At 42.2% G+C, this 27,550-nt stretch overlaps 1 protein-coding gene across 3 annotated transcripts in view; it reads left to right on the forward strand.

The window, feature by feature from the left end:
- Positions 1-2,312: 2,312 nt before the first annotated feature.
- Positions 2,313-27,550, forward strand: part of TRIM55 (tripartite motif containing 55) — a 36,130-nt gene continuing 10,892 nt past the window's right edge. The window contains exons 1-10 of one of the 3 annotated variants that reach the window (XM_069004873.1): positions 2,313-2,604; positions 3,005-3,177; positions 11,415-11,580; positions 13,286-13,381; positions 17,237-17,470; positions 18,558-18,580; positions 18,677-18,801; positions 19,615-19,838; positions 21,711-21,992; positions 24,279-24,369. In XM_069004873.1, the coding sequence (XP_068860974.1) occupies positions 2,416-2,604; positions 3,005-3,177; positions 11,415-11,580; positions 13,286-13,381; positions 17,237-17,470; positions 18,558-18,580; positions 18,677-18,801; positions 19,615-19,838; positions 21,711-21,992; positions 24,279-24,369 (1,603 nt within the window). In that variant the 5' untranslated portion in view covers positions 2,313-2,415. The remainder of the gene's footprint in view (positions 2,605-3,004; positions 3,178-11,414; positions 11,581-13,285; positions 13,382-17,236; positions 17,471-18,557; positions 18,581-18,676; positions 18,802-19,614; positions 19,839-21,710; positions 21,993-24,278; positions 24,370-27,550) is intronic. The other 2 variants (XM_069004872.1, XM_069004874.1) reach the window with 2 other exon arrangements.

Genomic DNA, 27,550 nt, shown 5'->3' on the forward strand with positions numbered 1-27,550 from the left:
TTATCTTTGTTTTGTTGACTCCTCTTTTTGGTTGTGCTGTTTATTACCTGTTCCATGTTAGCATGCTTCAGCACACAGAAAGGGGAAAACCAGCAGCACACTGTCCCTCACCTTGTTGCCACCAGATGTCCTCTGCAGATGCATCAGATGTCCTGCTCAGCCAGTTAACAAAAGGCTTCTGGGGGTTACCACGTGTAGGTATAAACTCACCAGAATCACATCCCAGAGGCACGTTACACCCTGAGAGGTTCATTCTCCAAAGAGCCAGCATATCTTTTTTTCATGCTATGAACATCCCTACATCAGCATATGCAGCTGGTTTTGTGTGCTGGCACTTCTAGCCCTCAGCTTTTCCCTCCAGAGTTTCTCTGTTTCTGCCCTGTGCAATGAGATGGAGTTCCTGCCCTGCCAGATGAGGATGGCTTTCCTCATCTAATTCAGATCCCCTTATTGAAGCAGGTTTTGCTGTGCAAGGGGCAACTGACTCAAAGTTAGGACGGCAAGAATGAGGCATTCAGCTGACTCAGAGTTAGGAGGGCAAGAATGAGGCATTCAGATTCCTCCAGATGCAAAAGTCACCTCTGACCCAGCCATGGAGGGGAGGGAAAGAAGAGAAATATCTTCTTGCTGCTGCCAGGGAAGGCTCCCTGCCAGCCCTGCCAAAAGCCCCAGCTGTCTGCAGCTCAGCTGCCAGAGCTGCTTCTCCCACTGGACTCCAGGCTCTTGTCCACACCAGGCAGCCAAAGCAAAGGTGTGATTTCAAATGGGTTTAACTTAGCTATCGCTAATTTCCCATGAATACAAGACTTTAAAAAATCGATTTGTTTTTATGGGACTGCTGACAAAGATGTGTAAGATTACACAGGGGAATTTCCAGCTCAGTGGGCTGCAAATGAATACAGGATTTCACTCAAACACTCAAGAAGCATGTGAGGCACTGAAAACAAAATAGTCAATAATACAGTTAATTTAATATTATTTATTACAATTGCCTGCAGAGGATAGTGTTCATTTTCATGCAGAAATCCATGAAAACCTTCACTTTTGTATTTTCCTGAAGTGCACAGTTTCCAGGCTGGTGTTGCATGCAGACTGTGGGCCCTGCTTTAGAATTGGAGTCTGGCCTTGGATTCGTAGGGCACTCACTCAGCTGCTCTCCTGCATTTCTCATATGCAAGCCCTATACAGTCCTAAGGCAGTATAAACATTAGAGGTTTCTACAAGACACTTAACTGAGAAAGTATTGTAATTATTGATTAAAAGAGAGGAAAATCTTCTGATTACATGTACAGTATGGTGGCAAAGTGATTTTATACAGTAATGCAGGGACTTTGGCTTAAATTTGAGGATGAGATATTTATTGCTTGTACAGTTGTGTGATAAATTATTGGCAAGTAGAAGCACAGATGGCTTTGCCTTAAGATCAGGCATCACATGTCACAAATTATCTGGGAAATTGTCATTTTAAAAATAACTCTGGAACAAGTGCCAAGCTGAAAGGGATATCAGTGTCTAATAAACAGATATAAACACAGCAGTGCCCAAAACTAAAATATATTTGAATTAAACTATCGGAGAGAGAGCATATACAATTAGTACCTATTCTATCGCAGCACAAATTAAAGCCTTTCACACTGTATTTCTTCAGTTTCCTGCTCATCAGGAAATTCAAATAGTGTTTTTCATGCCTGTTTAACCTGCCCATGGAGTTAATGGCATGAATAATCATGTTAGATTTTATGTTACAGACTAAAATCTTACCAGGAGAAACTTAAAGCACAGTTATAGGCAGGCAATTTTGTTTGTCTGGATTTCAAGGTGATGAGATGTTTATACCCTGAAGTGTTCAAGCTCCAAAGCAGCCATCACTCCTATTGTCTTCTCCAGTAACCACGAGTACTTCACACCTTGGAAAGGTAGGATCTTGGAGCCTGCCAAAACACATGGGCAAAATTACATCCTGCTCTCATGGCCACCGCTGCTCGCTCACAACAGAGCATTTATTAGGCTGCAGGATGTGGCTGAGCAGGCTGGGGCAGCCCTTCGCTCTCCATTGACCTGCAAAGATAAGGAAAGGGAGTGGAAGGCCTTTGCTTATCACTCCCCCAACTCCTCAAGGGGTGAAGGCTGCCATGTGTGAGTGAGGAGAACCAGGGCCTCTGCGGCCTCCCCCCTCCCCCGGCAGCCGTCACCTGTCCCAGCCTGTCCTGCTCTCACGCGCATATATGGGCACAGCAGGATGGCAGCTCGTGACGCGGCGCTGCTAAAAACAGCCCCGGCTGTGCTCGGCCCCTCGTTCAAACAATGTCCTCCGGCCCGAGCAACCCAGAGAGCTTCTGATCGCAGCACAGCCTTGGACTTATTTCAAGGGAAATTAACCCTGAAACCTCTCCACAAGGCCGTGGCCCTGAGCGTATGCTCCAGGAAAAGCTAGGGATGAGCACCTCCCTGAGCTACAAGTCGTTCTCCAAAGAGCAGCAAACTATGGATAACCTGGAGAAACAGCTGATCTGCCCCATCTGCTTGGAGATGTTCACCAAGCCAGTGGTGATCCTGCCCTGCCAGCACAACCTCTGTCGGAAGTGTGCCAGTGACATCTTCCAGGTAGGTTTCTTCCCACAGAGGTCTGCTTTCCAAGCAGCACTGGTTGGAATGAATGGTAAAGTAGTTTTTTTACATGTTTTGGTAGACTTATTTTCACAGTTGGTGAGATAGGGTGGGGGGAGTGATTTAAGGCCAAAGTTGATGTATCCGGGGGCCAGGGCTGAGCTCGCAGCAGGTGAAAGTGCCACCTGTTGGCTGTGGTGACATGGTGAAGTGTGAGCTGAGGGACTGGCCCCTCGCCCAGCAGTCGCCAGGTGCTTTCCCAGGGGTGACTTGTCGGAATTACCCTCTCACTGGGTGTAGTGACAAATGGTTTCCTACCATTTGGTGCTTTTGGAAGAGGCTTTCATGGTTTTTCACGGCCGTACCTGCCTCTCCTTGTGCTGCTTGGAAAAAACAGGCCTCCAACCCCTATCTGCCGACCAGGGGAGGTACAACTGTGGCGTCGGGAGGCCGCTTCCGCTGTCCCTCCTGCAGGCATGAGGTGGTCCTGGACCGACACGGCGTCTACGGGCTGCAGAGGAACCTGCTGGTGGAGAACATCATCGACATCTACAAGCAGGAGTCCACAAGGTAACAAGGGAATGTGTGTATTTCAGAGGACATAGTTGAGGTTGATTTAGTCATTTTGTCTCTCAGAAAAGCAGAAAGGGATCATGCTGCCATGCCTGACTGACTGCTGCACAATGAAGTCAGCTCTCACTGAGGACAGAAAACTGTATTCAAATAGATGCCGAGCTTCCCTGTTTCCATTTACAGCAGGGGATTGGGCCATGCTTATTCACATGAGCAACACTTACATGTGCGAGCAAGGCCCTGGAGGTCAGCACAGCTACTCACATGATTAAGGGAAAAGTATCTTGGTTAACATCATTTATTGCAAAAACAGTTCTGATAATTCTTATTTGTCTTTAACCTCTGTGTTCTCATGCTAAAGAAGGGAAAGGATTTCAAATCTTGATAGAAAATCCTGAGGTACAGACAGTGCAAACAAGAAGAAAACTGAATTTCACAAAAAAGGTACCATGTATCATAATGCCAAATGAAATTTCTGTTAAAAATATCTCCATTCCTGTCAGCTTGGGATGTGAACTTATGAAATCAAGTTTTATTTAGGAATCCATAAAAGAGAAGGAACAGCCAGAAACAATATGTATCAGAGCTGTGTGGCTGTGTGCAAGAATCAAGGCCTCAGGGCAGAGGAATGGGTTAATTCTAAAAAGTAAGATTAACCCTAAATGGTAATTTCTTGCATTTGATGTGTAATTGATCCAGAAACAGAAAAATGTTTTCTTATCTCTATTTCCCTGGGATGGGTTAGATACATGGTACCACTGTGGAGAACTTAGCAGGGGGGAAGGTGAAGGAGATAATCTTCTCCACCTGCTCTTATGAGACCCCACCTGGAGTCCTGCATCCAGCTCTGGAGTCCTTAGCACAAGACGACGTGGACCTGCTGGAGTGAGTCCAGAGAAGGGATGCAAAGATGCTCAGAGGGCTTGAGCATTTCTCCTCTGAAGGAGTTGGGGTTGTTCAACCTGGAGAAGAGAAGGCTCTGGGGAGACCTTAGAGCACCTTCTAGTACCTATACAGGGCTTACAAGAGAGCTAGAGAGGGACTTTTGACAAGGGCATGTAGTGATAGGACAAGGGTGAATGGCTTTAAACTGAAAGGGAATATATTTAGATTAGATATAGAAAGAAATTCTTCGTTCTGAGGGTGGTGAGGCACTGGCACAGGTTGTGGATGCTCTGTCCCTGGCATCCTGGATGGATGGGGCTTCACACAAGCTGGGCTAGTGAAACGTGTCCCTGCCCAAGGTAGGGATGTTGGAACTAGATGATCTCTCAGGTCCTTTCCAACCCAAACCATTCTGATAATTCTGTGATTCTATCATGAAGTTAACCTGGTCCCAGGCCACCAAGCAAGGAGCTCTCACCCAGGGAAGCTGGTTTTTGTCACCAGCATGAATCCTTAGAGTCGGTTTTGTATGGCAAGGTGTTTTGTTCACCTGGAAGGTGTAATCCTGGCTGTGCTCCCTGACAGTCTTCTGATCCCACTGCAACAAGGAGCTGGGGTTCCCAGGGACAGCGAGGTAGCATCACTGGTGCGGGTGGACACAACCATCAGAACCCAGTCCCTGGGATGGCTGAGGATGCCTCCTCCAGCAGAGGAGGACAGTCACCAGCAGAGAGAACATTTTGGAGCCTGACAGTGACTTTGGCTATTCTCAGCTGTTTGAATTTCTCTGAGGACTGTTGCAGCTGGGCATAGGTAGGTTGGAGCTCCAAAGAACTGGACAGCACAAAGCTGGCTCAAAATTGTCCTTTCTGCTGCCCTTTGCGCTCAGTGCCAAGTAAAGGTCAGCTACCCCTGTGTGTGTCATTGATACTCAAATATTATTTTAGTCAGGAAAATCTCAGCGGAAATGAATCAACAAAGCTGCAATGGTGGACTTTGCTTTTGGCCAAATAAGCTGGACATATATGGCCTCATGTCTTCCTTGGTTTTGTTTTTTTTCTGATCACAGTTGTATTTAACTAAAAAAAAAAGCTCCTTTTCCCCATGTAGATCATGGGAATTTGGACCAAAATACAGTTAAACAGAAATGTAATAGATTCAGTAGATTTTTCTTTTAATTCTATGAAAGTAAAACACATAATGAATAAAACAGGAGAATAGAAAAAAATTAAATATGAACATACATTTGCCTATATATTTGCCCAAAAGATTTGTTTATTTAATTTGTTAAGGTGCTTATTTAACCTTCACATATGTCCTTAGAATGAAAGTCATTGTCAGGGTTACGCAGTAGCAGCAGTGCATAGCAGCATTATCTAAACTATTTGGCCCTTTGTGGGCCTCAGCTGCTTATCTCCATCTGCCTAACATTCCTCGGGGTCCCCTGAGAGTGTGAGCAGGTCTTTCATGGCTTTTCCCTGTGCTGTTCCACTGAAAGCAAAAAGTCAAGGGAAATCAAGTCTTCCCCACTTCTTCCTTTTGTACCAGTCTCATCCATACGGACAACAGGGGTCTGGCAGAGATACATAGGAAGAAGGGTGAGATGTGATCTTTTCCTCCTTGTTCTTCCCAAGACAACCCTTCAAACTGGCAGCACCTGTGATTTCCAGACAGGAACCTCTTCCCCTCGAGTTCTCCTGTGGGTATAATTCACTATAACTGCATGTGCCAGAATGATGCCAGCTCCCATCTGCATTTCACATGAACTTAGAGTAAAGGGAGAATAAAGGGAGAATAACGGGAGAATAAAGGGAGAATAAAGGGAACAAGGGAGCAAGATTTGGTTCCTGCTTAGGCAAAAATACCTTATTTCAAAAGTATTGGGGTGGGTTTTTTTGTAATTGGATTTTCTATTTGAATTAAGGAATTGGGTTTTTTTTTTTAATAAAAACTGGGGCAGGAGCTGGACTATGAGGTTGGGAGAGTCTGCCTGAGCCCTCATATGCAGCCCCTCCTATTACTAAGTATCACATCATATGGTCTTTTATCCCATTGCTCATCAAGTTCCAGCTGATGGCAGCATAGCCTGTTGCCCAATTTAGAATGTGTTAGCAACACAAGGGAAGAATTCTTCAAGCAGGAGGTGGCTCATACAAAGCTTTAAAAGACAGCAAAGGACTGAAAACAGTGGAAATTGAGCTGGCTAAAAATTAAACCAGTCTTTGAAAATCTGGAGGCCACTGATCACCTAAACTATCTGAGGAACATCGGGATGCCTGCTGTCACCAGGAAAGGGTGGTAACAGGAGGTTGTGACTTTTTGTAAGATCTGGCAGGTTCTAATGATCTCAGCTGGCTATTCCAGATCAAAAGGTGCTTTGGGCTTTGTTACCAGCTGAATCCTGATCAGGGCGGGTCAAGCACTCTTTCTGCCTTGCACTTACCAGGGAGAGCCTGAGGAACAGGCTGTCCCTGCAGCCCTGAGCATGGATGGAGCAGAGTGTGCAGCAGGGACCAGGCTGTGCTGAGAGCAGCCTGCATGGGCTCTGTGATGGTGCTGACGTGCTGCAGGGCCCTGTAGCCAGCACTGCCAGAAGCCTCTATCTCTGACACCTCTGAGGTCTTAGCCCAAATTCCCAATGCAGGATGTGTCTCTCTAACCCAGGCTGCAGGGGTGTCTGGGGATCTCAGATAGGCTGGCCCAGGGAAATGTGCTCCCTGGCCACAGGTCACCAAGCAAGGAGGAGCCCCACAGGCTCTGCAGTAAAGAGATGACGAGTGAGGTCACCTGGTTCTCCTCCAACTCCCCATGAGACAAAGCCCCAAGCTCACCTGCACCAACAGTATTCTTGGGCTGGGCATTCATGATAGTAGTGTAACAGAGCTACAAGGATCCTTATGTCCATATGAACTTCTATAGCCTTCTCATTTTTCAAGCCCCATTTCTACCCTGGGTATTGGTGGCCTTTTCACTGCTTTTGAGAGAGTCCCTCATTGTGGCTGATTTTCAATGACCACCTTCCTCCAAGGTCAAAAATGGTCTATCCCCATATATAAGAACTCAAGTGATGGTGACAGAATACCTGCATTTGTTAAGAGGGAACTCCCGATAAAAAGAAAACATTAAAAAAGAAGCACAAGAAAGATGGGCAGGTGATTCAGGAAGATTTTGAGACACTCTCCAAACATGTGCAGATGAAGTTAGAAAAGCCAAAGTCCACCTGGAACTGAATCTGATGAGGGACATGAAGGCTAATGAGAGCTTCTGCAGCTGCATCAGCAGCAGAAGGAAGATTAGGGGAAGTGTGAATTCACTGCTAAATGGAGCAGGGCCTCATGTAACACAGGACATAGAAAAGGCCAATGTGCTCAACACCACCTTCACCTCAGACTTTACTAGAAAGTTCAGTTTTAAGTACCCTGAGACCAGTGGGAAAGTCTAGAGCAAGGAAGACTCACCTTTGGTGGAAGGGGATCAGGTCAGAGAATATTAAAAAAAAATTGGACATCCTGATGGGAGGCATCCATAAGTGGTGAGGGAGCTGACATATTATTGCCAGGTCACTCTCAATACTCTGAAAGGCTGTGGTAATTGGGACAGTTTCCTCTGGACTGGACTGGAGGAAAGCAAATGTTCCTCCAATCTTCAAGGAATGCAAGGAGGAGAATCCAGGGAGCTACAGGCTGGTCATGCACACTGATCCCTAGAAAGTATTTCATGCAAACCCTCCTGGAAACCATTTCCAAATATATAAACAACAAGAAGGTGATTAGAAATAGTCAGCATGGATTTATGAAGAGGAAATCAGCATGACCAACCTGATAGCCTTTTATAGTGAGATGACTAACTCAGTGCATGATAGGAGAGCAGTAGATACTGTTTATCTAGACTTAGACACTGTCTCCTCTGACATCCTCATTCATAAATTGTTGAAATAACGTCTAGAGTGTATAGTGGAAAGTGAACTGGACCAAAAACTGGCTGTACTACCAGACTCAAAGGGTCATGGTGAGTAGCATGAAGTCAAGTGGAGGCCAGTCATTAGCTCTGTATGCCCAAGACTGATACTGTGTAAAATGCAGTTTCATATCTTCACTAATGACCTGACTATGCCTCATAGAGTCATGCAGATCCTCTCCATCCGCTGGCCAGCTGCAGACAACAGGTGATGTGATAGCACAGGAAGGGTTACAGCTGTCTTAGGATCCTCAGTAAAAACACTATCAAAATTGAATTCAGGATTTCAGTAGAGACGTTTTTGGATTTGAAAAAATCCTGCAGAAAACATGCTTTCTAACAGCAGTTTTCCTAAGGTATTACTATGTTCTTATTTAAAGTATGCTTCTTTATGTGCCCAGCAACTTTGCATTTCCTCACCAAATCACAGTCACAGAATGGTTAAGATTGGAAAGAACCTCTCAAGGTCACCTGGTCCAACCACCTGTTGCTCAAACAGGACCACCTGGAGCCAGTTGCCCATGACCATGTCCAGATGGCTTATGAGTATCTTCAACGATGGAAACTCCACAACCATCCTGAGCAACCTATGCTAGTGCTTAGTCCCTCTCACACTATAAAAGTGTTTCCTGATGTTCAGAGTGTACCTTCCATGTTTCAGTTTTTGCCCATTGCCTCTGGTCCTGGCATTGAAAAGTGCCTGACTCCATCCTCATAACACCCTCCATTCAGGCATTTAGATAACTGAAGGTATTGGTAAGATCAGGTCATTGTTAAGATTCCCCTTAAACTTCCCCTGATCCAGGCTGAAAGTTCCAGCTCTCTCAGCCTTTCCTCACAGGAGAGCTGCTGTCCTTAATCATCTTCAGAACCCTTTGCTGGACTCTCTCCAGTATGTCAATGTCTCTCATGTACTGGGCAGTCCAGAATGGGACCCAGTCTGTACTTCAGGTGTGGTTCAAACACAATTTCAATGGGGAAGAATAAGCCTCTAGCAGTCAAACACAGGCTTAGCATCTCAAAGAGAAGAGTCCAAGAATGAAACCACAAAGTTATCACGACATTTCAGCAACCTGACATCTCTCTGGTCATCAGCACAGCTATGGTGAATCTTTTCTGTTACTAAAGCCATGCAGTTATTTTCCTATCAGCTACTCTTTAATCTCCTGTTTCAGAAGCAGTCTCTATTTTAAATTTAGAGGTTGTGTTTTGGCCTTTGCTACCCCAACACAGATCTAGAGGATCCCTTCTAAAGTCAGGGAATGGTGTGCTAAAAATCTCTCCTTTTGCACAGCCTAGGGAGGAGCCTGTAAATCTGTTTATTTCTAGTCTTCTGACACTGTCTTCAGGGCCCCACTAGTTCAGGGAGTTCTGCCAGGTTTCTTCCAGCTCTTCGCGGCACCTTTGAAGGTTGGCTGCTTCTGGCTGAACTTGCTTGACACCGTCACCTTTTTGCTCTATGTAATGTGTCTTTCATGCAAGTGGCACCATTCCAGTGTCCAATAAAATTCTAGTAGTTTCTGGCTCTAGTCTTGTAAATATCTGCAGGAAGAGCTGCTATCTCAGACTTAATTAATAGCTTTGAAATTCGTTGTATTGCCCTCACGCATGGGCCCTCCCACTGGTGCACTACAGCATGAATATATTAGGGGCTGTTTGCAGTAATCTGCAAACAATGTAAACCATTTTTTATGGTGGAGTCACACCTCTTTTGACTTCCACTGAAACAGTGCTGGATTTGACAAAGTGCCTGATGTTAATGAATGCTGGAAATCTGACCCAAATAGCACAGGCTTTCTTCAGAAGTGTTTGTCTTGTTTTATTCTGGTATATCATGTTATACGGCAGATTACAGATTTTCCTTATGAACCCTTTAAATCCCAGGGCACTCTGGAATTAAAGAAAACCACAAATGTGTGAGACATTTTGTTTCTTGCTAGTTTGTTTTTTTTAAATGCATCTGACTGATCATATTCCACACCCTTCAGAAGAGAAAATCTGTACTTTGTCATTAAAAAATAAATGCCATATCCACTCTACCAAACTGTATGGAAAAACTCTACTGTAATATAATATAAATAATGATTGTTTCCATAATTTTAAGCTTTAATAAAATGACTGTTTGCCTCCTTGCTACAGAGTTCTGTACAATGGCTTAAGAAAAGGTTCCCATGTAATTCCATTAAATTCCATAATTTCTAGTGATGAAAAAATATGTTTATATGATGCCATTTTTCCACTTGGTACAGGTAAGTCATAGTTCTCTTTCCAAACAGTAGCAGAAGGGGATAATGGTTTATGCTGAAAATATTTAACATTGCCACAGTAGCAGTGGTGGCTTTTGAAGGCTTGAACCCCAGACACACTCTTTCCATTGGTCTACTGGTCCCTGTCTTCTGTACCACATCCTTACACTCATGCATTTGCCACAGATGTTAAGCCTGAAGTCTGGGCTCAGGAAAGTGCCACCCTGCCCACACACACTAGACCAGAGCTGTCACTTGCACTGAGAATGCCAGTTAAGTGGCTCATTTGAAGGAAGCTACAACTAAATTAGTTCCTAAGATAGCAGGTTGTGTAGATGTATGTGTGTATAGCTAAATCATTTTGGTGAAGAGGAGATCAGACTGAGCTATAATGTGGCGACAGTTCCCAGCTTAGCACAGGAAAGGAACACTTGTGTAGCCCATGCCCTTTCTGCTGAGTACAGCTGAGTAAACGACTGCTAAAACGTTTGACGCTGTAAAGTTAGACATGTGCCACCTGACTGAAATTAATTTGTGTGACACCTTGTTTTAGTTGCTGGCCTAATGTAAGGACCCAGTGATGTTCAACATTGGCAGTCCTGACCAGGGCCTCACAAAGCTCATCAGCAGAGATTTAGAGTTATAGGCTTAAAGATTCATCAGTATCTACAACTCTTGCTTGAAATCAGTCCCCTCCATAAGAGCTTTGCTGCACTAAGCCAAGTGCCCAACAATTTGCATGATGAACCAGAAAGAAATTACGTATGTTTCATATTTGAGACTGATGTTAGTTAACATGCTAACTAAAACACATGAGTAGTCTGAGTCCAGGCTTAGTGAGGTTATTTAAATTTCTAAATATGAGCAAGGGTTATGTCACACTCCCACTCACATTCCTCATTCATATGGGAATCCCCATATGAAGTCATGTTGCTATATTGTCATCCCTTCATACTGTGTCAGGATATTCAGCTGTACCACTGTCTCTTTAAGTCTTCCCATGTGGCAGGTTTAAGTCTATGTTGTGTATTCAGTCAGCCTTGGATGCTGCTATACAAATGTACCATATTTTGTGCTAATACCCTAAGTGTTGTTATCAGAAACTTGTGAGCACCATGTTTGTTTTAAACTTGTTTTCTTTTGCAGACCTGAAAGGAAGTGTGACCAGCCAATGTGTGAGGAGCACGAAGATGAGAGAATTAATATTTATTGTTTGAACTGTGAAATGCCCACCTGCTCCTTGTGCAAAATCTTTGGTGCCCACAAAGACTGTCAGGTTGCTCCTCTCACAAATGTTTACCAGCAGCAGAAGGTAAATATCTTCTTGTTTCTCAAAGTCCTTGAAAAAACTGACAGGACCATCAACAGGGAAGTGTTCCCATGAGCTTCCTGCGAGTTTCCAAAAGGGTCTGGGGGTGCCTTTGCCACTCCTGTGTGTGTGACTGAAAGGCTCTTGTAAATCTGTAGGAAATGTTTAGAAACACAGGAAAATAAATTTATGAGAGATCACACAGAAAGATATTACAGTGTCCCAGTTTTGATGTGGAGTTGAGGATCTCTCTTTTGAGTTCCTAATCCCTTTTTTCAGTGCTTCTAGATCAGACAAACAAGTGGGATTTCTAACACTAGGAACTGGAAAGAGAACAGACCATTTCAAATCAAATAGTTATCTATCAGGCACTTTTACATTTAAGCATCCCATTTTTAAGAAAAGTTAAGTGAAAAACCTCCTCCTGCAAGTGAATGAAGGAATATTCAATAGTTGGCAGCACAGGATGTACCTAACATCTTCTGCCCTTGCTGTCACCAGTAAAAGACTTGTTTATTTTTAATACAGTATTAATTTAAAACCTGACTCACTGGGTTATCCTCCTGAGATAAACAGCTCATTTTTCTGGAGGGCCCCAGTGGGGCAAGCAATCAGACAGGCCAAGTTTCCAATCCCAGCCTCCAACTTTGTCACATAGACGCATGTGTGTGTAAATTACAAATGAGGAGTCACTTTAGGAAAGTAGTTACAAACATCCTTTTCAATCAAAAAAACTTGGGAGAAGGAGGAGAAGTTTTTTGGACTGAATCCATGCCCCCAGTCACTCATTTTGCATGGAGATTTGCAAACTGTGTTTTCCTTCCCAGAGTGCCCGTGGAAAGGGGCTGTCATACTCAAGACAGGAGGCGTAACCTGGAGCCTGCAGGATGCATTCCTCAAAGGAGCCTTTACAGAGCTGTGAAAGCCTCAAAGGATCCTGTACAGAGCTGTGGAGGCATGAACACAGTTGTCTCTGTTATTACAGCAGTGTGCCAAGGGCCCCTTGCACTCCCCAGCACCCTCCCCAAGTTCCCTAGGACTGGCTTTTTTCTCTCTCTTAGGGATACCTCACAATCACCTCCATCCCCACACTTGGGTAATTTCTCCCTCCATCCATTTCCCTCATGCCAGTGGTTCAGCCTCCATCTTCATCTCCTCCTTTTCTCCTGGCCCCTCTCACCACAACTCCAACCCCACTGCCCACGTGCCAGGGACTCTGTAACACCTTGGTCCGTCCAGGTCCATGGGCCACCTCTTCTCCATTCCAAGGCCAAGAGCTACAGTCCTCAGGGAAATACCACAACATGTGACTAGACCCAGACACTGAAAAAACAACCCCTCAAGAGACAAAGTCTTTTCTCTCAACAAACCCAAAGGAAATATTTGGGGCCTGTTGAAACAGCACTTCAAACAAAAGCAGCTAGAAGAACCTCCTAGAACAAAGTGCTTCCTTCTTTCCAAACCACAGTTTCTTCTCCATTAAGGGTCCCAAACTGTCAGTGTTTTCATAGTGTGTTGCAGGAGGAAACAAATGTCAAAGTATAATCTTGTGGGCACATAAAGCTCCTACTTTTCTCAGTTCTGGTGGAAAGATGAAGTATTATCCTGGGTATGGCTTATTTGTCTCCTGCTCCCCACTGTTAAATGTGTCACCCTGAAGTGTGACAGCACCTAACACCCTTCTGCTTGCTCTCTTCTTACTGCCTAGTCTGAGCTGAGTGATGGCATTGCAGTCCTGGTGGGGAGCAATGACAGAGTGCAAGGGATTGTCACACAGCTGGAGGAGACCTGCAAGATGGTTGAGGTAGGTACCACCTCTTTAAATGCAGTTATTTCAGTGTGACATTGAACCTTTAAACTTCTGGTAATGATCATTCTTTAACAGACCTCACTTTACCCAAATGCATTCCCACATCATTTCACTAAACCATTCCTCGTGTTTTGTACATTATCAAGATGTACTGCCTCAACCAAAGGATACAGCCTGCTCAGCACCTCTGACATTTGCTGTATGGTGGAGGATAAAACAGTAAGGATAATCCATATCAGCAAGTCTTGCTCAATATTCTTGGTGGAATAGGATCTTACTGAAGTTAAAAGCAGATCCACCAAAATGCCATCAACTCCCAGCTCATTTAACATCTAAGATCAGATTCTAGAGCTGTAAAAGACCAGTATCAGCCTAAAGTCTGACAGGTCTGGTGAACAGTCTTAGTCTTAGCCACAAGGTAGGCACAGCATGGTTCAGAGGTATGTCAGCATTTGCTCTGTATTTGGTTGGTTTGCCTTCTCCACAGAAGTAGTGTTTTAATATGTTGTCCTATAAGGAGTTTTGTTGCTCATGGGAGAGAAGAGTTTCAGATTCTACTGGACTTTCTGGTAAAGGCCTTGCTCTGAAAGAGTTGGAATTAGTTTTGTGTTATTCAGTAGTAGAAGTGGCTTTCATTTCCTCTGAGAGCTTCGCATCAGCAAAGCAAACAGAAACATCAACTTTGACCAATCTGAGCATCACAGAGCAATAGGCTGAAAGGAGCTCATATGAATTGATTTTGTGATCAGAGTTTGATGAAGCATCTAGGGAAGGAGTCGCATCCCTCTCAGCCCAATTAGAATTATATTGACCCTTCAGAGCTGGAGCAGAAAAGAGAAATGTTAGGGAAAAAGAAGTTAACCCAAGATGTATAGACTCTAATTAGTAAGAAAAAAACAATTGTGCAATCTATGTACACAATTCCGAGCAAGAAGAAACAGAAAATGTTTGTTTGTTTCAAAGAACACAAACCCATTGGCCCAAGTAAAAGAGAGAGCACATTAATGGCAGTCAGAACTTTGTAGTCGGGAAGCCTTCATGCCGCAAGGATGAAATTGACTGCTATCAGGACTTTGCAGACAGAAACAAGCCTTTCAAGTAGGTTAACTGCAGAAATTTGAATTATACAAAAGCAAAAGCTTACACTCATTTAAGTTGAACTAGCTGAACCAGAAACACATCTTCAAACACCAAGTCTGAAGTATGGAGAAAACACTGTGCTAAAAATACCTTTATAAAGACAACATTTTCTGAAACTAGCTTTCTCAGAGTCATCCACTCAGTTTAAAATCTAACCTTTAAAGTCAAAGCCCAAAGAAAGTGCAGCCATTTTACTTTCAGATGTTTTATCGGGCTTTTCACCTTTAAAGTCAAAGATTGCAGAAAATAGATCTTAGAGTTTACCTTGGTACTTCTTCCATGTTACAATTCAAGCAAATCACATTTCCTACTATGCACTAGCTTTGTGTGAATTGACATCAGTTTGTCCTTGAAGATGAGAAGCTACAGCTGGAGCTCAGAAATGTTCACATGGAAATAACACAATCCAGGATTATCTCTTCTTTCTGCTTAACACTTTGCAGAGAAAAATAAATATCTGCTTTAGCAGAAAATACATGATCATTTTCCTTTTAGCTGGAATAAGTCATAGCCTACAGTTCTATGTTTAGCCACTGCTCCTATCCAACCCTAAAAACCAGAAAAGAAAAAAAAAAAAAGCTTTTAACTGATTGAAAGGTAGACCTAATTCACATATTATACTGAAAATTGAGAAAGTAATACAAAATGCTAAATACCAGAAAACTATAATAAATAAATAAGTTCTGTTCAGCTCTGTAAATGCTGCAAATGAGTCTAATAACAAAGGAAAAATTACAGGGGTTTTTCAAATGCTAAAAACATAGGCCAGTCAATACAGGTCCTTTGGAACAAGCAGTGAGACTCATGCTCAGTAGCAAGGACTCCTTTCTTTTTGATGTAGCTGTGCTTTAAAAAACAAAAAGGCTGAGATCTTTTTAGAATGCAAAGTCATGTATTTGTTAACCTTTTTCATTACACAGAATCTGATTAGAGTAATTCCATCAGACAGAGACTTCATATCGAAACTTTTTATGCAGAACGAGAATATTTCAGAAATATTCCAGCATTTGCAGTTAGAAACCTGTTTTGCACTCTCACTCTTGAGATTCACAACTCTGTAATATCTGCTGGCAGGAAATACTATCTATGAGTGCTTAAAGATGGGGAAGGACCTCTCAGGGCACCCTGCTATCATTTGCTTGCTCTTCTTCCCCTAACACTTGTCCTGTGTCAAATGACAAAGATAGCACGCACCTGTCTTGAAATTAAGGTTGTTTTACAAGTGTTCTGAGTGACATTTCATGGGGACAAAGCTAGGAGAGGAGTGGAAGAAGAAAAGATTATTTGAGGTCTGAAAATATAAGGACACCCAGAAACCATGACTCACTTGGTTTGAAAACTTCCTTAACCCGACCCTGTAATTGCCCTAAACAGGAATTCCTGGGAACTGACAAGGACTCCAAGAAGGGCAGGACATGCCTGCACCCCCTGCAAGGACATTTAAATTAGGAGTGCCTGTTTAGCCTAGCCCTCCTTATTGGGTAGCAGAAGTGGATACTTGGGTCAATGCATCGAGATGTGCATTCAATCCCCTCTCCACCCCCATGTAGACAGTGATTTTTAGCCCAATGTACATCTTTGAAAGGCTTTCTGCTTTAAATTATACAGAGCAGACTATCACCACTCATAGGAATGAGCTCTGGCTGGAAGTCAAGAAAAAAGTGGGATTCTCTCTGGCCAAGTGCTGTGAATAATAAGTCTTATCACTTCCAAAAGTACTGTGGGACTGTTAATAATCCTGTGCTGCCAGAATCTCAGCACTGTGCCTCAAGGAACAAAGATGAGGAATCGATTCAGCCTCAGTTCCTAGGAAAGAGATTTAAATAATCACCACCATCCACAACCAGGTCTAACCACAATAAGGTTATGCCCTGGGGCACCCAGATGACTCAAGTACTTCTATTTGGTAGACCTCAGACATTATATATAATCTGTCTTCCATTTCCTCCCCATAAATCCTCCTTTACAAGTGCAGTTTGTTCTTTTTAGAGAGCGCTCAATGCAGCAGTCATCAAACCCATCCTCCTAAGTCAGTAAAAGATGCTGTTGTCTGGTTGGAGGGACAATAGCAGTGTCTCAAAAAACGATGTGAAAATCAGTGCCTGAACATGTGGTTGGAATCTAATTCCTCCTTCTTGTCTTTGTGCTTCTGTCACACACCATTTTCTTTGCAGAACCTCTACCTCATTCAGTGCACAGTAAGTGGAATATAATGGACACCTCTTGTCCAAATGGAGTATAAGAGGGAGTATGTGAAAATGAAGCCCAGCCAGGATTGTTCCAGGTACTCTGGTAGAAAAAGAAAATTCTCCAGAGCTGTTTGAGATGCTCACTCCTTTTAAAACCATTCTGTTCACGCAAATGAACCCAGCTGCTAATACGGTGGGAGCTTTTACTTTTTCTGCAGGCTTTGATGTATCTCTACAGACATCATAAATACCTTTTTACTTTTTTTAGCAGACTCACAAGTTATACAATAACCTGTTTGGGGGCTTTCAGTGGCTTGAAACTCAGAGTTTGAGAAGAGTTTTTAAACTTTTGTTCCAACAGCTTGGACTTTGAAAATTATAAAAGTCTCTGGGGTCATTCAGAATCCTTTGCACTGTTCAGAAAGAGGAATGTCTTTGATGAAAATTCTTGCAAGTAACTGTAAAAATAGAAACCCTTTTAAGAACATAACATGTTTAACATAAACCAAATGATTCACAGGAATGCTGCAGACGACAGAAAGAACAGTTGTGTGAAAAATTTGACTATCTCTATTCTGTACTGGAAGAAAGAAAAAATGAGATGACACAAATAATCACTAGAACCCAAGAGGAGAAACTGGAACATGTCCGCTCCCTGATGAAGAAGTATGCAGATCACTTGGAAGCTGTGTCAAAACTGGTTGAATCAGGAATCCAGTTCATGGAAGAACCAGAAATGGCTGTGTTTTTGCAGGTATAAAGTCTGTAAATAGAGATAGAAAAAGAATGATGGGTTTATTGATATATTATTTAAGCATTTCTCAATTGTAGTGCCATTCAGAGCTTGGTTATCTTCAAGTGACCATTTTTACAAACTCGTTTTTTAAACACTTGAATCAACTCAGACAAGTAACTACTCTTCTTGTGAATAGTATCCAAATCACAAACACAAGTATTTGCTATTTGCACCAAAATATACTATCCTGTATATGAATTTCTGGTCCCCATAGAAGAAACAGGAATTTAAACATATTCCACCTAATCTTTATTTTCCCACCAATATCATGGTGGGACAATATGTTCATGTATACATGAACTTCTGAGAATTATAGGTTTCACTTGCAAATTGACAAAATTATTAACTTTTCAATAATTTGTGTGCTAAGTCACATTTGTATGCCTTTACTTAATTTTTTTTTCTGTTTTCTTATTATAAATTTAAGAGAGATGAGTAGGGAACCATTAGCAGCCTGTCCAATAAATTCACTGGTGTAGAATTTCTGTCCTGCAAGTTTACAATTCCTCTATACTAAAGGCTGGAAGGGCATTTTCTACCAAACAAAACAAAACAACCCCACAAATAAATAAAAACAAAATAAAACAACCCCCACTTACTTTCATCAAAGAATTGCCTTTGAAGAGTACAATATTCTTCTGAGACAGAGAGAATTTTGTCTCTCCAAAAGCATGCCCTTACAGACAGTCAAAGATGTAATTACTGTGACTAAAGGGGGTAAAGGACCAAATGCTTTTCACCGTAAATGCAACCAAAAAAACGAGGAATAATATTTCCATTTGCGGATTTTTTTTACCAACTGTGTATATTTCCCATCATATTCAGGTTTTAATTAAAACATCTTTGAAGAACTGAAAGGTTTACTCAGCTGTATACTAATTACCATCCAAATTTCATCTCATTCATAGATGTCATAGCTGTCACTTATGAAATCTTTATTAGTGCTTTTAGATGCTGCCTGTGTAAGAATTATTTCTCAATGCATAAAATTGCTGAAAAAATAGAATCATTTAAGAAGTCAGTTCTTTACTTTTTGTTTCCACAGAATGCCAAAACATTGCTACAAAAGTAAGTATTTAAACATGAGACTCTTGTTTTTTATAATCCCTTACAATTTATAAATTTATCTTCAAATCCAGTGCTAATAACCAATCTCTACTTTAGAATTACTGAAGCTTCTAAAGGATTTCAAATGGAAAAAATAGAGGATGGGTATGAAAATATGAACCAATTCACAGTGAACCTCAGTAGAGAAGAAAAAATAATACGAGAAATTGATTTTGACAGAGGTATGTAATTTATTTCACCAAAATTTCTTTCTTATATATCAGCTGTTTGTGATTCACATGATGATACTGAGAAGGAAACCGTGAATCAGATATTTCTCTCTATCCCAAAATGTAATCAGAGCGTTATGTATCAATTATAATCAAATCCAGGTTTATTTCTCTGAAGTGCTAGGATGGCCCTGAACAACATCCAACATTTCTTAGTATAACTAGTGTGATTATACAAAAGAAAATCCAGTGCTAGAGGCCTCCCTCTGGAAACAACCTGGACCACGACTCCAGACCACAGGATGTGTCAGATGGCACAAAAGCAATGGTGTGACCAAGTCTGACAGTCTGGTTTAGGTGTGTTGGTACCTCAAACCTCCAGTCATGCACTGCAAAGCACTGATCTGGTAAAGAATTATGATGACAGCTTCAATGGCATTAAAACAAACATATACCTAGAGCTGAATCATGACAGATTGTGCCAGATCCCAGGTAGCCTCTCCCCAAAATGTGCAGGGCTGTGCTGCACATCCCTCATGAGGGTAACTGCATTGACAGGACTTTCTGTCCTCCTTCCCATTGAAAGGGCCAGCTTAAGATTTTAACCAGCATGTGTGTTCAGTGTCTTCCCTGCCCCAAAGCTCCTGCTCCATGGTAGTGCCCAGTCCAGGCTGGTGGGAGCAGGCTCCTCACCAACATCCTCTCTGCCAGACAGCAGATTGTCAGTGACTTTAATATGCGATTGCAAATGGCTTTTTAATTATGTAAAGACTGAAGCCATCTTCACATGGTGCTCAACCTGTCCTTTTGCACATTTCCTATCAGAGGAGGAGGGAGAAGAAGAAGAGGAGGAGACAGAGGATGGCGAAGGCTTGGGTGAAGTCCACACAGAGTCATCAGGAGAGGAGGAAGAAGAGGAAGAGGTGGAAGAGGGAGGCACGGAGAGTGCACCACAGCCACCTCAGCAGGAGCCTGAAGCACAGAGTGCAGGGGTAGAGCCTCTGGCTGAACCCACTCCAGCAGCAGTGCTGGCTGCCCCAGCTGGTCAGGTAAATGTCTCTGTTGCCCCACTGCCCTGCCAGCTATGCTGAGTGCACCTGGCAGAGCCAGAAAATGCTCCCCTGTGTCCTGTGGGCACCATAAGTCAGGAGAAGGGCTAAGGGAGTCAATGCACTGGAGGGCAAAATTATTTATTGCCCTTGTATACATATATGCAACTTTACTTTGACCTGTGCATGTGTCACTTGTTAAGGAAAAAATTAGCTGCTAGATAAATTAAGGTATTTATGGGATACGTAAGTTATAAATAAAAAAGACTCCATTTGGGAGTTAAGTGCATTAAAATGAATGTTCTGCTTGCTGTGATTTAACTCAGACTAACTGTTATAAATGAGATGATCGTTAAAATATTTATACTAAGAGAATTTGGTATTCCCTCTGGATTTAGGAAGCTTTCCACCACCAGTTTTTAGATTATACTTCTAATCTGTTTTCTGTGAATGGCGCTTGCTGCCTTCTGCTCTGATCATCCTTGGGATATGTCTAGGTAGATGCAGGAGTATCATACACCAAACAGCAGAGGAAACTGCCTCTTACAACCTAACAGCAAATAGGTTCAGGGTGTGAATATTTTAAGCCAACACTTTTCTCAGGGAATGTGATTAAAATGAAACCATAATTGCTGCATATTCTAAAAGATGTACATGAAAAAATATATTTCATGTGCTGCTTTAGTTTGCCTTGCATACCATTAACTTAGCAAATTCTCCTCTTACACAATTTACTCAGGGAAGTTGCTGAGGGGGTTAAGGCTGCTGTGAATATATTTGAGGAGGCCTATGTGAAAACAAGAAAGCACACAAAGGATCTTTGATTGTAGCAAGCTCCCCACATAAAACAAGTGAAAAGAAATACTATAGATTCATTCCTTATGAATCTATAAATATAAATTTATAGATCTAAAAACATGTGTGAGTTTTCACCAGTCATGTGAAGATGTTCTTAAATCAGGCTTTATTGATTTAATCAAAGTTTGAAGATTTGCACTGACTTAACTAAACTTGTGTTCCCTAACTGATGTAGGGTTTTATGCAAACAAGAACCAGACATAACCAATTCTGCCCACCAACATGAATTCTCTAGTTTCTAAGGCTAAAGTGAGAAGGTACAGCATGCTGCTTTAGCAGTTGTAAAATGCCATTAGGAGATAGTCAGGCATGGAGTCAGACATGGCATGTGGGTGCTGTGGTGTGGGGGATACCTGTATTCCAGTTTTTGCTTTCTGGTGTAAAAAGGCAAAGCAGAAATGCTGTGGTGATAGCAGGTTGTGTGTGTAGGAACCCTGAGAGCTTGATGCAGGTAGAGAGGTGCAGTTCATCTGGCTGCTCCTCTCCTTGGCAGAGCAACAGTGCTTGGCTTACAGCATTGATGGCAAGGCTGGTGGGCAAATGCTTCTCTACTTAATCTGACTGCTCATATCAACAGACTCATTGGCAAATGTGTTGTTCTTAACCTAAAACCCAACCAGCCATTTGAAGGTACCTACACCTGTCATTCATGGCTGATACAGGTTCATGAGGCTCTTATGCATATTTTCTTAAGTTTTTAGAATTGAATTGAGGGTTTATCTGAATTAAGGAACCCCTTGCTCACTCCTTTCTCAGTTATCACTCCCTTCCCAGCTAGTTCTACCCTCCTGTTCTATTTTTTGGTTCATTTATTTTCTTTCTCTTGTCTGTTTTATTCAAAGGGTAGTTGCTTTTTCTTCACATTTTGATTGCAATTATTTCAGATCATATAGTAGGACAAATCTATGCCTTGCAGTGATATGTAACAAACACAACATGCAGCACAATGTGACTACAGCAGGAAGGTAATGTGGTGCACTCTGCTTGTTCTTCTCTTTATCTGTCCTGATTAAGGATGTTGTTGTGACACCAAGTGGTTCTCAACAGACTCCCAAGTCTGACACTCAAGTGCCGGCCACAGCAGAAACCATCGATCCCTTGTTTTACCCTAGCTGGTATAAGTCCCAGTCACGGCAACCAAGCAGTTCGAGCTCAACCCCAGGGCTGGGAAAAGTAGGGACTCCTGTTTCTCTGGAAACAAGTGCAAAGAAGGCAGAAGCCCCGAAAGCAGCAACAATCGAGGAGAGTGCACCAGGGAGTGGTAAGGAAAGCAATGCCACTGCAGCAACGTCCAAGGTCAGTGCTTCCGAAGTCACCCCAGAGGGCTGTGACGTGCAGCAAGGCGGGAACAGCAATTGTTAAGGAAAATGTGACTTCATTTTCCTCTGCATGCAAAAGAATAAGAATAATTTCAAAGATACAAAAACAGCACAAATTTTCATTTCAGCAAAGCCACTGGATTTATAGATGGTTTCAGTATGTGACAGGCTGACTCTATAGCTTCAGAGCAGCATGCTGGTGGTTGCTTGTGGTTACCTGCCAGTGTACCTTGCTTGTGCCAGCTGTTACTCAAACTACTCATGCACAGGAGGTGTTATGGAAAGGCTGGTGATGTCTCTGCACATCAGATATTTGCATGTGTTAGTGGAAGAGAAATCCTGTGCATGAGATTACTCTCATCACCTGCTGAAAGTCTGCGTTTGTGCTGTCCTACCATGGCTGGTTGAGCAGCTGTGGCTTGGCTTTGCCTTCTGCAGCTCTATGGCTGCACCTGGAGTGCTTCCCCATGTGAACATGAAGCTATGCAAACACCCAGAGCCTTCTTGTGTGTTTGATTGCCTCTCAGTAAGCAGTGTGATTTCCTGAGTTCAGATCTGTGGCAGGGGGTTTGTTCCAAGGATTCTTGAGACTTGATTAAAAGAGAGCATGAAGATAATATATTTCAGTTCAGTGTTAGACACTCAGCAGCATGATGGGATAACAGATACTGATGTGTTGAGTACGGGAGGATGTTTTCCTTAAAATTACAATATTAGAGTTGATATAACCTGAATTTGAATAATCCTCCTTCAGCACATGTATACAAACTCCACATGGGTCAAAGACACAACAAACAGAATTGAGACAGCTGTGCAAGGATTTGGACACTATACCAGCTCCTGCTCCAGTGTCTGGTGATCAGCCCATGAGCAGCACTCCGTAAATAAAACTATCATAATTCACAGGTTCCAGCTGCATGTTTTAACAAAGCAATTACCTGTATGTGTGCAATGAGAGGAGATTATCTGTGTGAGAAAGCACAAGGAGGTAGTAAGTATTTCATGCTGTTTCCTTTAAGTCTAGAGATGACTACATAGCATACATAAGCAACTCTATAGTCAACAATTACAAGACTGTATGACAATAGATAAACAATCATGTGCCAGGCACAAAGTTAGGAGAAGGAGTTCACAGAGATGTGATAAAAGGGGCGCTTATCTTCTACTACAGGTTTCAGTCAGTGACACTTGAATTTGGTGGCTGACTTCTCTGGCTTTCTTAACAAAAGCAACATTTGACCACCAAATTTCAGTGGCTATTTTTCAAGTCAGGGTTTGATTTGAGAACATTTGAGTGAAATTAAAAACCAAAGTACTTTAAAATTATCAAATCTACTATGACACTGTCTTCTTAAGTATATTCAAAATGAGCTGGCAAAAAGTAAATTCACAGTGAAATTTATTGGTGCTGTTTCTTCTTATCAGTTACACTGATGACCAGGCAGCCTAACTTCACCATAGGTAGGTAAATTCTGTACTAGGTTTACTTCCTGGGAGCTTGCCTAAGTGTGGTCTGCATCCCTCAGCCCCAACAACAAGAAAAGGAACAAAACTTGCATTTGATGTGGGCAGCTGTCTGAAAAACAACAGCAGTCGGGTACCCAGCTTTCTTCATTGAGTACTAGGAGCAAAAACAGGCACATAGGAAAGATGTCAGTTCCTGTTGGCATGTGAGTTTGGGGGTGCTGCGTCTTGGTATTTTCCCAGATTGCAGGTGACACTGACATTTTGGGAGGAGGAGGAGGCTGTCGAGAAGAGTAGCTCGTGGTTCTGGTGATGTGGGGGAATGCAGCAGGGGAAACAGCTGAGGATGGGATTGCTGCTGGGCTGGAGACAGAGAAAAGGATAGGAAAGCTCAAGAAGCAGTAAATTGCAGAAGAATAGGAAAAGCAGAATAACCAAGTGAGGGTGATGCCGTGAGATGATGCTGTAGTCAGGTTTAAGGATCTGAGCTGAGATGTGTCTATGTCACAAAGGAAATGGCTGCTGTTGTGTGGCAGTGATTATTTTCAACTCTGTGAACTTGAACTTTGTATTTTTCCTGCATGTGGTTTTACACAACCCACTCTGAAATGCTGTATTCCCTTATTTTTTTTTAAACCCCAGCTGATGTTCTTCACACCACTGTATTTACTCCCTTTCTCTAATTAAAGTAAATCATGGAAAAGTGCTGTGGAAACAGAGCTTTTTCATGGAACACAGTGATAATGTCTAGTTCATGTGATGACAACACTGGTGAAGCACTCTTCTTATTTTCTCACAGGAGTTAGCATTCTGCCTAACACTTTTGGCATTTCTTATCATACTACACCATCTTTGGAATCTGATTCAATACATGATTTGTGCTTTCATGGGTAGGAAATATTTCATTTTACCATTAACTAACAGTTCAAATTGTGCATCTGGTGATGTTCCTACATAGCTTTAAAGGATTTTTTCCCTTTCTTCCCATCCAAAAACATCATGCTAGTTCACAATATGAGCTGCCTAAAACATTTCTTCCTCCTCACAAATGCCACCCTTCAGCTTACTCCTGCATGGTTAAACATTACATCTCCCTGGTTCAAAATGAAAAGAGACATTTACTCTTGCAGATATATGGGCTTTTATTTCAGTTGCTGTTCAGATGACCAGCAGAATGGAGACCCTGTTGGTTGACAGATGTGAAGAACACCAAGCTTGTTCTGTCCAACAAGCAGGGGAGGAAGAGCTGGAGAGTAATTATTGCCATCAGACGGGTAAAGGTCAGGAAAACAGATCCATTGAATAATCCTGCTGCCAGGATTGTTATGGCAAGCAAATCACCTGTGCCCCCTTGGGTGGATGGCTCAAGCCCCACTCCCCAGAGGTCCCCACGGAGATAGTGGAAAGGGGTCCCCTCACACCCCAGCTCACACAGCACACCCTACATTCCCTTCAGGTCCCCACAGGCATTCAAAGCTATCCTTCCCACATTCCCAGTGAGCATGGAGTACCAATAATGGCCATGAAATTCAGCATTTGCAGGAATCCCAACCAGTTTAGACAAAGGCTTTTTTCCTTAGGTCACATTAAGAGCTGAAATATCCACAAGATCAAGGACTAAGAACTTCACTACCAAGTGAAGTTGTCCCAAATACAAACTCTGTAATCTAAACCTTAACCATTCCACGACATCTCTTCTGGAGTAACCCCTTTCTTGGTAGGCAAGATCCATGACTTAGTTCTTCCAGCTCTGAATTCATGCTCCTCTTAGGTAAGACATACATGTGTGTTCAATTTTCAGTGTGATATGACTGACCTACAGAGAATTCTGTATTACGACTGGGATGTTTAATGTTATTTACTGAAGACTAAAAACTTGTGACACAAAACAACTGTAGTTACCTTTGGGTGTTTGCTCAAATGACAGACAAATTCAATTTTGATGTATTCCTCAACACAAAAATGCTTGGTTTTCCCTGCTCACTTCCTGCACTGTACTCTCAGCACTGTACATGATATGGAGCATCTATGAAAAATGGCAAATTATTATTCAGCTTTTATGTGCAGAACTTCCAGCACTATGACTGAAGAATATCTCTCCATTAAAAGAATAAAAAGGGAGAGGGAAGAAGTTATCATCTACACTTTAGTTGAATAAATTAGGCAAAAAGATTCACTATCTGGCAGTAATTTGAATTTGAAGAGCACTGGACACTGTGAATCTCAATTAAGTTTATGGATCATGGTTTAATTTTCATTTATTTGTGTTTGTTTTTGAAAATTTGTTGTATTATTACAATAAGACATAGAGGTTGTTTGTACTCCTGGGTAATCAGGCATCTGAAGAGCACTGTGCTTTTTCCCCCCTCTCCTTTTGTTTTTAATTCAGAATACCTTTTGAAATTAAAAATAGACAAATGCAGAAAGCTCTTAGTTCTACTCTATGTGGTCTCCAGTGACATCTTTATGATTTATTTAATAATGAAGTAGAAAGGAGGTGAAGGAAAAAGACATTTTGGTCTCAGATTCTATTTGCATAAAAATGGTTTTATTCTCCATGCATGGTGAACTGGCTGGTTAGACAGTTTATGTGTCTTTATCTTTCATGGGAGATCTCAGGTCACTGCCCTTGTTCCTTTGTGTGATAAGCCCCTGAAAGTCAAATAACAAAATTACTCTGAATAACTGTATAATTATTTATAATAATAGTATAAATCTACATGACTGTCATAATAAGAGCAGCATATAATTTATTTTCAGGCTGTTTTAATAGAATTCCCCAATAGGGATTTCCTTGTTTTTCAGCAGCAAAAAGAGATCAGTTCCCCTATTAATTCCAAATATTTCCTTTATTTAAGGGTTGTTTCACTCTAAGAAATTGTATTGGTGCATCCATAAATTTCCTCCAGAGTGCAGGAAGGTGTAGCAGCAGGGATAAGGCAACAGGAGTTGCAGCCCACAGGTATACAGATTGCTTAGTGTAAGAAGGGACAGAAGAAGATGATTCAGCATGAACAAAATAGATAACTCTGCATTAGAGAGCCTCATCCTTCTTTGGGGAGTGCCTAAGTCAGAAGTGTGGTCACGACGGGCAGCTTCTGCCTCTGACGGAGAACGAGAGGCATCTCCAGCAAGAGAGAGTTCAGCAGCTGCTGCTGCTTCTCACTTGGCACCTCTTCCACCTGCCTGCTGAGTGTGAGGTGACATTGCTCCCAACCCAGCTGCCTCTGTTCAGTGTCTAAAGTTGGGGGCATCTGAGCCTCTGGAGATGACAACCAGCAGCAAATGATTACAACACGGGGAGCAGGAATAGTGTCAATGAACTGCCTTGGCACCATGGGGAGGGAGGTATTAGTGGAGGGTGACACAGACATTAGCAAGCAGCCCTTTCCAGTGCATGGGAGAAACAGGTCTTGGAGTCCCACAACTTTCCCTAATCATGTTTTGTCGGCAACATCTCTCATGCAGTGAAACCATATAAATTTGTGAGAGTTCATCAAAGTCTTGGTTTGTCTGTGTCTGTGGTTACCCAGTTTATTTCACCTAAGATGAAGTACTGGACCTCGTATTCCATTGCTCAAATTCCCCATAAGAAAAGAGTCAGTCTGTGGCTACAGAGGACTCCAGCGCATACATTTAGTCCAAAAGGAAATTCAAGTTAATCATCCACAAACAGTAGCCTGATCTAATTTCCCTTTGCAGACACTAAGTACAGTGCTTTAATTCCATGAGGATATGAAATATAATCAGGACTGAACTGTTTGGGAGGAGAAATACTAATGGAATGGCCTATGCTAATCTTGTATCGTTAGTTTTAAAATTTTCTATTACTTGCTTGCAACCTTATGCCATCTGCCAGAATTACCATAAGGATAGTCCTCTCTGTATTCATGTACTGTAGTTCACTTTGCCCTGCTGCTGAATACTTTAATTTCAGCTGGTGATCCTTCAAATTTTTTTCTACAAGACAGCTTTAAATCATATCAGAGATCATATCATATCATATCATATTTAGCTAAGTTTTAGCTGATTGGTTGTCATGTCCATATGCAGACAACATGGACAAAATAA

This window comes from Aphelocoma coerulescens, chromosome 2 (genome assembly GCF_041296385.1).
Source record: "Aphelocoma coerulescens isolate FSJ_1873_10779 chromosome 2, UR_Acoe_1.0, whole genome shotgun sequence".
In the NCBI taxonomy this organism is placed as follows: domain Eukaryota; kingdom Metazoa; phylum Chordata; class Aves; order Passeriformes; family Corvidae; genus Aphelocoma; species Aphelocoma coerulescens.